General features: G+C 41.6%; 1 protein-coding gene across 1 annotated transcript; it reads left to right on the top strand.

The window, feature by feature from the left end:
* The first annotated feature begins 7,205 nt into the window (after window positions 1-7,205).
* Window positions 7,206-11,051, top strand: LOC149314292 (dispanin subfamily A member 2b-like). The gene is made up of 2 exons (XM_089520797.1): window positions 7,206-7,433; window positions 10,189-11,051. The coding sequence occupies exons 1-2, from the start codon at window positions 7,254-7,256 to the stop codon at window positions 10,396-10,398; spliced, it is 390 nt and encodes a 129-aa protein (XP_089376923.1). The 5' UTR covers window positions 7,206-7,253; the 3' UTR covers window positions 10,399-11,051.
* The last annotated feature ends 1,508 nt before the right edge of the window (window positions 11,052-12,559 follow it).

Below are 12,559 nucleotides of genomic sequence, written 5' to 3'. Positions count from 1 at the left end.
TATGCTATCCGTCGAGGTCGACTGGAGGGCAGTTAATAACATATTTTGATTATATGTTTTTGCTGGCTTACTTTGTATTATATTGTATTTTTTTTGTATTTTATCTTGATAATTTGTTTTACAAGTATATTATATTGTTTTATATTTTTATCATTCTTTCCTTCCTCTTGTGTGTGTGTACACACACACACACACACACATGACCCACTGTGTTTGGTTGTTTTACTTGTAAAGCGCCATGTATAAAAATAGGTGGTGGTGGTGATGATGATGATGATGGTGGTGGTGGTGGTGGTATGTTTTTTGCAGATGCCAAAAATGGAAGAGAGAAATTCATAAGTACAAAGGTACTATATATCCCGAAGTACTATATATCCCAACAAATGTAACTACCACTTGAACATGATAGTAAATTTATATTTTACAATAATGCCATGTGGCTACAGCGAAAACCATCAAAATACTAGGTTCAAAATGCTAAGTACAACACATTACTCAATGAAAATTCAAGGAGTATTCCAAGTTCTTCTGGCCTTTGCTGCAGGAAACATATAATTGTAAATGGAGGCTGGTGGAATGAATTTCACAATGGGTAAGTGATATATTGTTAGGTCTTCATAATAAGGTTGTTTTCTCGATGATAAATTGTAAATAAGTGAAAATCTTTCAGGTAGCAAAGCGAGGTTCTTGTCTCAATGATGAGTTGCAAGAGGTAATCTTTTCTGTTTTTCGCAGACACCATTTTGGAGTACAACATATACAAAGAAGGAAGAGGTGAACTTCCAACATGGCAGCTCCATAGCCCCTTCTTCAGCAGGCTTGCAGAGAGCCCTCTTTTTACATTTCATTAGCTGGGATGACCAGTAACCTCTTGCTGAGCAACTACAACACAAGTGAACATAACGCAATAATGCCATTACAGTTGCAAAATAATAGCCTAACTGTAAGTCTGCTCAGTCTGGAAGGGGAAGGATAAAATGAATCCCAAATAAACTGGTATCTTTGGAGATAGGGCAGGATATAAATACTTCAGTAAATAATGAAATTGCCTCATCAGTTTCAATGACTTATTCTGTGCTAAGAATAAGAGAGCTTTCTCAGTGGCTGTCCACAGGTTATGGAACACCCTTTCTAGAAAGGTCTGGTTGGTTTGCTGGTCTTTCCACCATCAGGTAAACACCTTTTTATTTAAGGAAGCTTTTGGGTTTTGGTATATGTACCAGAAAAAGCTTTTAATGGTGTATATAGTTAAAGAATCTTTTAACACTGTTTTTAACTCTTTAAAACTTGTGTTTTTCAATCATGTTTTAAAGCTTATTTTAACAGTTTCTTAAATTGCGTTGTGCTTTTAAAATGTTGTATGTTGCCTTGGCTCTCATGTTGGGAGAAAGGAGGGATGTTATAAATAAGAATAATGTGGGTTTAACATGGTTGGAACAAGGAACAGGGAACAAGGAACAAGAAGAAATAAAAAGACGCTGGAGGCAATACACAGAAGAGTTACATAAGAGAGATCAGGGAATGAATGATATTTGGAATGAAGAGCCATATGAAGACAAACCCTGAATTCTAAGAAGTGATGTGGAATCTGCAGTAAAGGAAATGGAAAAAATAAATCACCGGGAACAGAAGATATCCCAATCAAATTGCTACAATGTCTACAGACAGATGCAACTTCAGTGCTAACTGAAATATGCCAACAAATATGGAAAACAAAGCAGTGGCCAACAGACTGGAAATGCTCAATATACTGTACATACCAACCCACAAGAAAGGAGATACAAGACTACAGCAACTATAGGACCTTTGCACTAATTTTCCAAGCAATCAAAATTATGCTCAAAATACTGCAACACAGACTTCAATCATGTATGAAGAAAGAAATCCCAGAGGTGCAAGCAGGATTCAAAAAAGGAAGGTGCACTAGGGACCACATTGCAAACATATGATGGCTAATGGAGCAAATCAAAGAATTCCAAAAAAGAATCAGCATGTGTTTCATAGACTACAGCAAAGCATTTGATTGTATAGATCACAAATAGCTGTGGAATGCACTCAAAGACATGGGCGTGCCACTACATCTGATAGTTTTGATGAAGAATCTGTATCAAGGACAGGAGGCCACCGTCAGAACAGAATTTGGGGGGAAATGAATGGTTCCCAATAGGCAAAGTGGTCAGGCAAGGCTGCATCCTATCACCCTACTTGTTTAATTTATATGCTGAAAACATCATAAGAAAAGCAGAATTAGAATCAGAAAAAGGAGGAGTTAAGATAGGAGGAAGCAACTTTAACAACCTAAGATATGCAGACAACACCATAATATTAGCAGAAGACATTCAGGAATTCAAATAGTTAATAAGGAAGGTCAAAGATGAAAGTGCAAAGGCAGATCTCATGCTGAACATAAAGAAAACAAAAATAATGATCAGAGAAGAAATACACAAGTTCAATCTAGATAATGAGGAAACTGAGATAGTTAAAGAATTCCCATATCTGAGATCAAACATTGACCAGAATGGAGACTGCAGTCAAAAAATAAGAGGAAGACTAGGGATAGGAAAGGCAGCTATGAAACAACTGGAAAATATACTGAAGAGCAAAGACATACAACTGAGCACCAAAGTCAGAATCATCCAGGTCAGCGGTTTGACCTTTGGGGGTCAAACGACCCTTTCACAGGGCTTGCCTAAGACCATCGGAAAACACATATTTCTGATGGTCTCAGGAACCGAGGGGGTCACCACAACATGAGGAACTGTATTAAAGGGTCCCGGCATTAGGAAGGTTGAAAACTACTGATCCCAGGTCATTGTATTCCCAGTTACCATGTATGAATGTGAAAGCTGGACAATGAAGGAAGCAGACAGAAAGAAAATCAACTCATTCAAAACATGGTGCTGGAAAAGAGTACTTAGGATACCATGGACAGCCAAGAAAACAAACAAATGGGTTCTTGAACATATCAGACCAGGGATCTCCTTGGAAGCAAAGATGATCAAGTTGAGACTATTGTACTTTGGCCACATCATGACAAGGCTTGGATCACTGGAAAAAACAATAATGTTAAGAAAGGTAGAGGGTAGGAGAAAGAGAGGAAGAGCACAAACCAGATGGATAGACTGGCGAGTTTATCAAACGGGATGGGAGGCTCTCAATTTCAAAAGAGAAGATAGCAAGATCAATTCAAAAATTCACACAATTACGTGATCACTTATCAGACCTTAAATTCACTGTTATGGCCTCCCCGAACACGACCCAGATTCTGTGCAAAGTAAGCCATCACATTGGTGGGTTCTTAATTGTGAATTGGCACCTTGCGCATGCTGAGTGAGACTCCAGATGACTGGAGCATAGCATATCTAGGCGAGTGAGAGAGAGGAACCAAGGAACCCCACAATTTACAAAAGAGTTTGGAGGGGAGAGGCAGGAAGAAAGGTTGAAAGAACATGCTCTATTCACGATAAAACAAACATATATTCACTCTTCTCATGTTAAAACATGAATATAATGGTTATCCAATAGCTCCGGGTCCATGCCTCTTAATTAGCAGGCAGCAGCCCCCCTCAGCAATGCTGAAGGACAAGCAGAAGCAAAATTGAAGCGGAAATGTAGCCTGGCTTCATGGGAAAAACCCCCCTCCCTTCCAGAGTGGGGGGGAAGTTTGAAACCAGGACCAAAGGAGACATGCATATCACATCAAACAACAGCGCACTGAGTGCGAAGTTGCCTAGGAACAGGGTTTGTGACTTCACTAGTTCACCGAATTTACTTAACTGTGGATTGACGCATGATTGCATTTGGAGTGCATTTGGACTGCCAGTGATCATGTGTGGTAACCTTTTGCACAATAACGTGAATACACATGATTGTGTTCAGGATGACACTGGATTATTCTTCCAATTTCAGTCGTGTGATATCATCCTCAATCAGGGAGTTTGTGGGCATGGGCTTGCAGGATTTGGGCAGGGCAGCAGAGAATAGAGATTCTTGGAGATGTCTCAGCTACAGGGTCGCTATGAGTCGGAACCAACTAAAAGGCAGGTAACAACAACAAACATGGTTGTATTTAAGAGCAAATTGCTTTTAAAAGAAAAGAAAGCTTTGTACTTAACATTTAAAAAACATTTTTTTTAAAAAATCTTAAGTTTGTAAAAAACATAAATGTTGTAAAGAACATAAATGTTGATCTCCCAAAACATGTTGAACTCTCCAAACCCATCCTTTCATCTTCCCCCAGTCCCCATCCCTTCCGTCTCACCATTCTACCTAAATAACAATTCCAGCCTCACTCCTTGTCTTGCTTAAAATCTCCACTTTTCTGGTCTCTATCCACATATGCCCCTGACCTGCCAGTTGAATGCAAGGGAGGGCAAAGTATGGCAAAATGAGAGAGAGGAATGAATACATTTCCCCGGGGCTCAGGAAATCTTGAATTGGGCTATTGCAAGAAACACCATTATCCACTGGCAGGAGACTTTAACTGTCTTGGCATCATCCAATAGAATTCTGGGATTTGTTGTGGTACCAAATCTCTCTCACAGAGAAAACAAAACTATCAATCCCAGAATTCCATGGCATTGAGCCATGACAGTTAAACCAATGTCAAACTGTGTTAATTCTGCAGTGCAGATGCAGCCTCAGTATGTGATATCCTCTTTGGTCCAAAACACACTGCAGATACAATCCAGTTTGACACCACTTTAACTGTCCTGGCTCAGTGCTAGGGAATTCTGGGAATTGTAGTTCGTTGTGGTGCCAGAGCTCTCTGACAGAGAAGGCAACATAGCTCACAAAACTACTGTTCCCAGAACTCCCTAGCATTGAGTCAGGGCAGTTAAAGTGGGGTCAAACTGGATTATTTCTGCAGTGTGTTGTGGCAGTTTGGGTTTTTTTGTTTTGTTTTGTTTTGGGGGGGACTTTAACGCATGATAAACATTGCATTAAAAATGAAATTAAATTCCTATTTCAAATTTTTGGAAGTTTCTTCTCAACTTTTAGTCTAGCTATCCAACTTTCTATTTTGTAAAGAAATGACTATCTCTGTGTTCTAAAAGTGCATTAAATTTTTCGAACAGAAAACCAAAAGCAGTCTGAGGAATGACTAATATCAGAGTTCATGACTCCCATGTCAGTGGAGTGGTGAACCCATTCCGGGCTTTAGTGCCAACTTTAGCAAGAAAGTACCCTAACTTTAAATTAAGTCCCTCATCTTGGACAGGTCCTTTAAAGTTTGGAGAAAAACTCTGTGCAGCTTTTCAGCCCCACTCACATGGTATCAACCACCATGGATTAAGATACATTGCATTTCTTTCATGGCATCTTTAAGAGGAATAGACTTAGGACATTATCACACCAGGCCCTTTTGTATGAGCTTTCTTCATTTGTTGAAACCATCCACTTTGTTACTCTTTAAAGGGCATGGCATAGGAGCAAAGCCACATAAGCAAGGAGATGGAATCAAAGAGAAAGGAGACAAGAAAATGACAGCAAGGGTTTCCAGTGTGACAACTGGAGAGGACATGGGTTGTGTTGTTGTGTGCAAGTCATTTCTGACTTATGGAGACCCTAAGGCACACCTAACATGGGGTTTTCTTGTCAAGATTTGTTAAGAGGGGTTTGCTTTTGCCTTCCCCTGAGGCTGAGAGAGTGTGACTTGCCCAAGGTCACCCAGTGGGCTTCCATGGCTGAGCAGGAATTTGAACTCTGGTCTCCAGAGTCAAAGTCCATTCAAACTACTACATCACACTAGCTTAGGTGCTGTGCTCACATAGTCTATTATACCAGTAAGTTAATGTAATGGACTTAACTTTTCCTTATAGTAGTTTACAGATACTTCACCGGCCATTTATGTATTATAATTTACACGATTTACATGATTTATCATTGATGTGGCCCAATCGAGATTTGAACTGTGGTCTGCAGAGTCATAGTCCAGCACTCTTCCCCTCTTCACAACATTTTATGGGCTTGTAGTGGTTTGAGTGTTGGACTAGGACTTTGGAGAACAGGGTTTGAATCCCACCTCAGCAGTGTAAACCCACTGGGTAACCTTGGCCAAGTCACACTCTCTCAGCCTCAGAAGATGGCAATGGCAAACTCCTTCCTGGCCAGGGAAAATTGCCAAGAAAATCCCATAATGGCTTAGAATCACCATAAATCAGAAATGACTTGAAGGCATACAACAACAACAACAAAATTAATTCAACTGCTGGCTCTCAATGGTGTAGAAGCTGGAATTTCAACAGGTGTTGTTTGTCACGTTACACAACTCCTGCTGAAATTCCCTCTTTTCCACAGCTATTAGGGTTTTCACTCTGGCAACCCCAAAACAACATCTGTATTATCAGCAGTGGTCATAAACTTGCAAAGAGCTGATCGTAAAGCATAAGCATCCTGGCACTGCCTTTCTCTTGTTTCCTAAACAAGGACCTAAAAGATGTCGAAGTGAACCATTTTTCAAGTCTGCAAATTTAGGGAAACCTAGAGAACATCTGTTGTTGTTGTTGTTGTTGTTATTGTGAGCTTTCAAGTCATTTCTGACTTATTGATAGCCAAAGAGGTTACTCAAGTAGCTTTCTTGGCAATTTTCTTTAGAGGGGGCTTGGCGTTGCCGTTCCCTGAAGCTGAGAGTGTGTGACTGGCCCAAGGCCACCAGTCAGCTTCCATGGCTGAGCAGGGAAAGACAGGGAAATAAGAGAAGAAAGAAAAGAGAAAGAAAAGAAATGAAGATAAAGAGGGAACACGATAAAGACAAGAAGAATAGAAAAAAGAACGTTTAAGATGATGTATTAGATAGATTTAGAGACATCTTGTTTTAGGATATTGTAAACATAAAGATATCTAAGGAGGATGTAAATAAAGATACTTTTAAAAAGAAAAAGCAGTGGGTCTTTCCGGGGGGGAGGACACCAGGCTCGTCCTCCTTTCCCCGGACACGTCCTCCATGTCCCCCTTCCCTCCAAGAAAACCCCCCGATGCCCTCCATTCTGAGCATGACTAAGAAGCAGGGGCCTGTGCTTTTTTTAAAAAAACTTTAATTTTGGCTCTGGCCCTCCATTTCTCTGCCCGGACTGTCCTCCATTCCCCGGGGGCTGGCCCTCCTCCTTTGCAATGGAGCCAGCTGGCCAGGCTTGCCACTGCCAGGGAAGCAGGGGAAACGGTCCTCCTCAGAACCAGGACCGTTGCGTCCGTTCGCAGGAGAAGCAGCGCAGCAGCAGCAGGAGGAGGAGGAGGAAGAGCAGGAAGGGGGGATGTACGTGGGGATCCACCCCGAGGCCATCAAGGACATGGAGCAAATCCCCCAGCCCTACAAGCAGGCCCTCCTCGAGGCCCGCAAGATGCCCAGGGACTACTTCCTCTGGTCCCTCTGCACCTTCTCCTACTGCAACTGCTGCTGCCTGGGCTTGGCCGCCCTGGTCTTCTCGGTCAAGGTGAGGCCCCGGCCCAGGGAGGGCGGGGAAGGGGCTTCTGCCCCTTCTCCTTGCTCTCCACCTCTTGATCCAGGAAACCCTGGGGCAGGTCACACTCTCTCAGCCTCAGAGGACTGGACGAATCCTGCAGAGGATACCCTGTGAAAGGTGCTCCTCAGGGTTGCCACAGGTTGGAAAGGAACATAAACACCACACACACACACACACACACACACACACGCTTGCAGGGTTGTTTCATACTCACTCTGGCTAAGAGGCAGGGGGAGCCAAACTTGTCCTCCATTTCAGACTTCTCTCTTCCTCAATGCCCTCCATCGTGAGCATGGCTAAGAAGAAGCATGTAGGTTCTCCTTAGGGTTGCCACAGGAAGCAAAACAACATGAAGGCACACAACACACACACACACACACACACACACACACACACGGTCAGTTCATATTCACTAGGGCCAAAACACAGGGTGATCATGCATCCTCCTTCTCCAGGACATGTCCTCCATTTCAATCTTCTGTCTAGGAGGAATTCCAAACTCCTCCCAACCCAGAGTCACACTTATACCCCACTCTCTTCCATGCCAGCATTCTCTGAAGATGCCAGGCACAGATGCTGGCAAAACGTCAGGAATAAACTCTTCTAGAACATGGCCACATAGCCCAAAAACTCACCAAAAATGATGTTTCTATTTGTGTTTAGGTAAACCAGAGTAGAAGCCTACTGTGGACAGTCAGTATAGGGGAAAAGGAGTTACTGAGGGCAGAGCCAATGTGTGTGAGCCCATTCCGCTGTGCAAAAGCCTGCATAGGGCTCTACCATCCCCCTGTAGTCTTCTTAAGTTCACCTCAAATCGGACTGCTTTCATATCTAGCCACTGTTTTTATTTTTACTGTTCTCAATTAGCTTCCTTTACTACCCAACCTTATGAAGAATTCTAAATAACTCAGATATTTGATGACAGCTTTATGGGTTTGGCTCATTCTAATAAATGTATTGCTTATGGATTCTGCAATTGAGGGAGTTAGCAGTGGCACATCAGCTGCAAGCCGATGGAAATAGTATACACTATGGTGAAATAATTTTTTTTTTAAAATGGAAGCCCTTCATATAATTGGAAAACTTGATGCTCAACATGCTATAAGATATCATTTTTTAAAAAATGTTCAGCTTGGACTCATTTGATTGTTTGCAAGTCCAGCCTTCCTGAGGTGAGGCAAAACCTCAGACACATAAGCCACCAATATGGTTAATTCAGGGTAGAGTTTGGCATAAGCAAGGAGGGGAGGTTGGGAAGGGGACAGAAGAGGGTGGGAAACCCATTCCTGCTCTACATTTCCTCTGTAGGTGTTGCCAGTGCCAACAAGGAGGCTCATTTGTTCATCAAGGCCATTCTGGTTTTTAGCCTGCAGATCTGGGAGAGATTTTATATTAGAGCCACCTTTGGTGAGAGGAGGAAAGCTATGGAGGATTGACTTAGCTTTCCTAAAGGATAAGCCTGGAGTACATTGCAGGAGGAAGCAAAAGTTGCTTCAGGCCTTCCCCTCTTTATTCCTTCTTTATTTTCTCCATCCTGACTCTGTATCAAGATTTTAAAAAGTGTTGATGTGAACATCTCCACTTTCCTGTGTAATGAGTTTGAAGAAGTAAAAATCTTATGCTGGGTGGGTTAGTCTGAGCCATCCATCTCTTCTGTGTCCAGGCTTGAGTTCATGGTAGTACTTAGCACATGCTTCTGTAGCAGTTTGGCTGATTTTCCTCCTTGTTATTCTGTGTATCCACTGTACAGGATGGGCGTTGAACTGTACACATTTTAAATGCTTGCTATAACAAGCTCTGACTCTTGCTTTGCTGTTTATACCTTGCATTATGGATGAATTCACAGAATGCTATGCTAATATAGCTCTGAATGGTCAGTATCTAGCGAGATCTTGTAGCACCTTTGAGACTAACTGAAAGAAAGAAGTTGGCAGCATGAGCTTTTGTAGAATTCAGTCTGCTTCCTCAGATGCATTTGGTGGAGTGGAAGCCAGGGACAGACATATACGGTCACCCCTCCATATCCACGGACTTGATATCCACAGTCTTGAAAATGTGTGGAGGGATGACAGTCATCACGTTTAATGGCATGCGCCCCACGTGCATGCACTCCATTCAAGCCTATGGGCTTGAATATGTGCAGGATTTGGAACTCGCGGGTGGTCGTGGTCTGGAGCGGATCCCCCGCGAGTTCCATAGGGGACTGTATATGCCATTGGTATGTGATAATGTAAATTCAAGTTCAAAATCTTTTGTGTATGGAAATGAAGTGACAAGTCCAGTTTTAACTATGGTGGTTAGTGTCCTTTACACTCATCTATTCATCCCACCCACAGGCTAGTTTCCAAAGCACAACTAGTCTTGCTACTTCATTTCCATACATAAAGGATTTTGAATTTGAATTGACATTCTCACATACCAATGACATATATATGTCTATCCCTGGTTTCCACTCCACTAGCATCCGGGGAAGTAGATTGAAAGCTCATGCTGCCAACTTCTTTCTTTCAGTTAGTCTCAAAGCTGCTACAAGATCTCTCTCTACATACTGATTCCACAGACTAACATGGTTATATCTTTGAATTCTGAATAGTCAGTTAGATTTAAGTGCTTAAGAGACTGGCAAAGATGTTTCCATTGCTATTTACTTTTCTTTCTTTCTTTCTTTCTTTCTTTCTTTCTTTCTTTTTTAAATACTATTTTCTCTCTCCCTCTCTTCTTTAAGTCAAGGGATTGTAAAGTTGTAGGAGATCCTGAACGTGCAGCTGACCATTCCAAGACAGCCAGGTGCCTGAATATTGTTGCGCTGACACTAGTCATCTTGATCTCTGCTGCTCTCATCCTCCTGGTTGTGACTAGTAAAGACTTCTTGTTTAAGAAAGTCCAGGAAGTACTAACTGAAATCCATGATTCAAATTTCAACGAACCTCACTAAACCATACATCAAGAATTATTCTGCCCAGCATTGTATTCTTGCTTGTACTGAGCTTGTACCTGCCTTTTTCCCTTCACTTGCAAGGAATGCAACATTCTTCAGAACATCTAATGCATGATACACTTCTGGGAATGCAGAAATAGATCATCACTCCTACAGCTCTATAGCCATCACTTGCTTACAGGCACTGACTGGAAATTCGGATGACCATCCAATCTGAGATGTTTACTGAACAGTACATGGTGTATATGAGCTATGCATTCTGTGCCCCACCAGACTCTCATTTTGTGACCCTGCCAATTCTCATTATTCATTAGAAAAAGGTTTTAGTATTTTGTATTTAGCTTGTTGTACAATATGTGTCATCAACACTTAATATATTGCAACGTGAAGTCTGTGTAAATTTTGTTCATATAAAAAAATTCCCTTTGAATTTATGTAAATTCTTTTTAGTACAAAGCTGTTAACATTAAATGAATGAAAGCTATCTAGCTCCAGTGACATCCTGCTTTTTAAAATGGTATGTTCTGTGGTTTCACTATCCTTTCTGCCTAGGCACCTACCTGTCCATGCAAGGCGTTGTCCAGTAATTACCTGGTTGTATATATCAAACTGAGAAAGAGAATATGCCACAGCTGCAGCTGATAATTGAAATGAAACCTGCATTCTTCTTGTTTTTAACAAGATTTTTTGTTTTTTAAAAGAAGCACTTATTTACTGCTGTAGAAATGCAGTACTTTTTATAGTATACTGGATGGTTCATTGCATAACATTTACCCTGAAAGCACATGTATATAAATCTAATATATTCATACCCTTGCCATTTCTTTTCCTATGAGTTTCCAAATGTCCTCAGCTAAGTGCCAGAGGGTGAAGGGATTTTGTAAATGATGTTTAATTGCAGCTATGCAGTACTGATGGTAAATGAAAAAAAGAAGAAAGCCACAGAGTTACTCTGAAGGTCTGTGCTTCCAACCATATATGATCCACAGATCACAGTTATTTCCTTAATAGCTGCTATGGCCAATGTGTCACTTGGTGGCCATACTTCAGACAGCTACCCTCTTTTTTACTTACCTAAGCTGTCATCAGATGATTGGTACACAATTCACCTTTGGGACTATACTCACTCTGGTAGAACCTACCAGACCTTATATTTTGATGGCATAGTCATGGAAAACACATAGAATCATAGAGCTGGAAGAGACCACAAGGACCATCCAGTTCAACCTACTGCCATGCAGGAACTCACAATCAATGCACTCCTGGCAGATGGCCGTCCAGCCTCTATTTAAAAACTTCCAAGGAAGGAGACTCCACCACTTTGTGAGGGAGTGTGTTCCACTGTCTAACAACTGTTAACATCAGGGAGGTATTCCTAATGTTAAAGTGGAATCTCTTTTCCTGTAGTTTGAATCCATTGGTCCCGGTCCTATTCTCTGGAGCAGCAGAAAACAAGCTTGCTTCGTGGTCATGCCATGATGAGACAGTGGAATAGGATTCTGTGGAGATTACAGGAAATGACAAAAATTCCAATCAGTATCCACTGATACAGAGGCAGCATTTTGTTTTTTTTTTATATACCGCTATTCCAAAGATCATAGAGGTGAACAGCAAGTAAGCTAATTAGCAAGTAAGCTAATTTGCCCCCAACAGTCTGGGTACTCATTTTAGCGACCTCGGAAGGATGCAAGCCTGAGTCGAGCTTGGGCCCTTTTGCTGGTCTTGAACTCGCAACCTTGTGGTTTCGAGTGAATGGCTGCAGTACAGGCATTTAACCACTGCGCCACCAGAGTTCACCATCATAATTGGCAATTATTGATCATCATTGGCAGGTCTTGTTGGCACTTACATGGGTTTGGGAGAATGTTGTGGCTGCTTTCATAAAATACCAGTCATGTCCAAGTTCTGCCAAACAAGATGAATGTATTTACAATAAATGTCACAAAATAAAAGCTAATAAGTCCAGTAGCAGCTATTGGTCTCTATGTTAGTGGGATAGTGAATCCATTCCAGACTTTGGTCCAGACTATAAAGAAGCAGTCCAAGATCCTGAACCCCATCCCCCAATAAGATAAGCACCTTGAATAGTTGCTTTTACAATTTTGGATTAAAACCTGGGGTGAACTCTATGCCTTACTGCCATGGAAGACACTGCTAA

The sequence above is a fragment of the Sceloporus occidentalis genome, unplaced genomic scaffold, assembly GCF_023333645.1.
Source record: "Sceloporus occidentalis isolate IW3139 unplaced genomic scaffold, rSceOcc1.0.p SCAF_4, whole genome shotgun sequence".
NCBI classification, from domain to species: Eukaryota; Metazoa; Chordata; class Lepidosauria; order Squamata; family Phrynosomatidae; genus Sceloporus; species Sceloporus occidentalis.
Note: the sequence above shows the minus strand (reverse complement) of the source record. Positions and strands in the feature narration are given on the sequence as shown.

Coding starts and splice junctions, on each gene's coding strand:
- LOC149314292 (XM_089520797.1), top strand. CDS start 7,254: ATGTACGTGGGGATCCACCCCGAGGCCATCAAGGACATGGAGCAAATC. Junction 7,434..10,188: donor CCCTGGTCTTCTCGGTCAAG/GTGAGGCCCCGG, acceptor CTCTTCTTTAAG/TCAAGGGATTGTAAAGTTGT.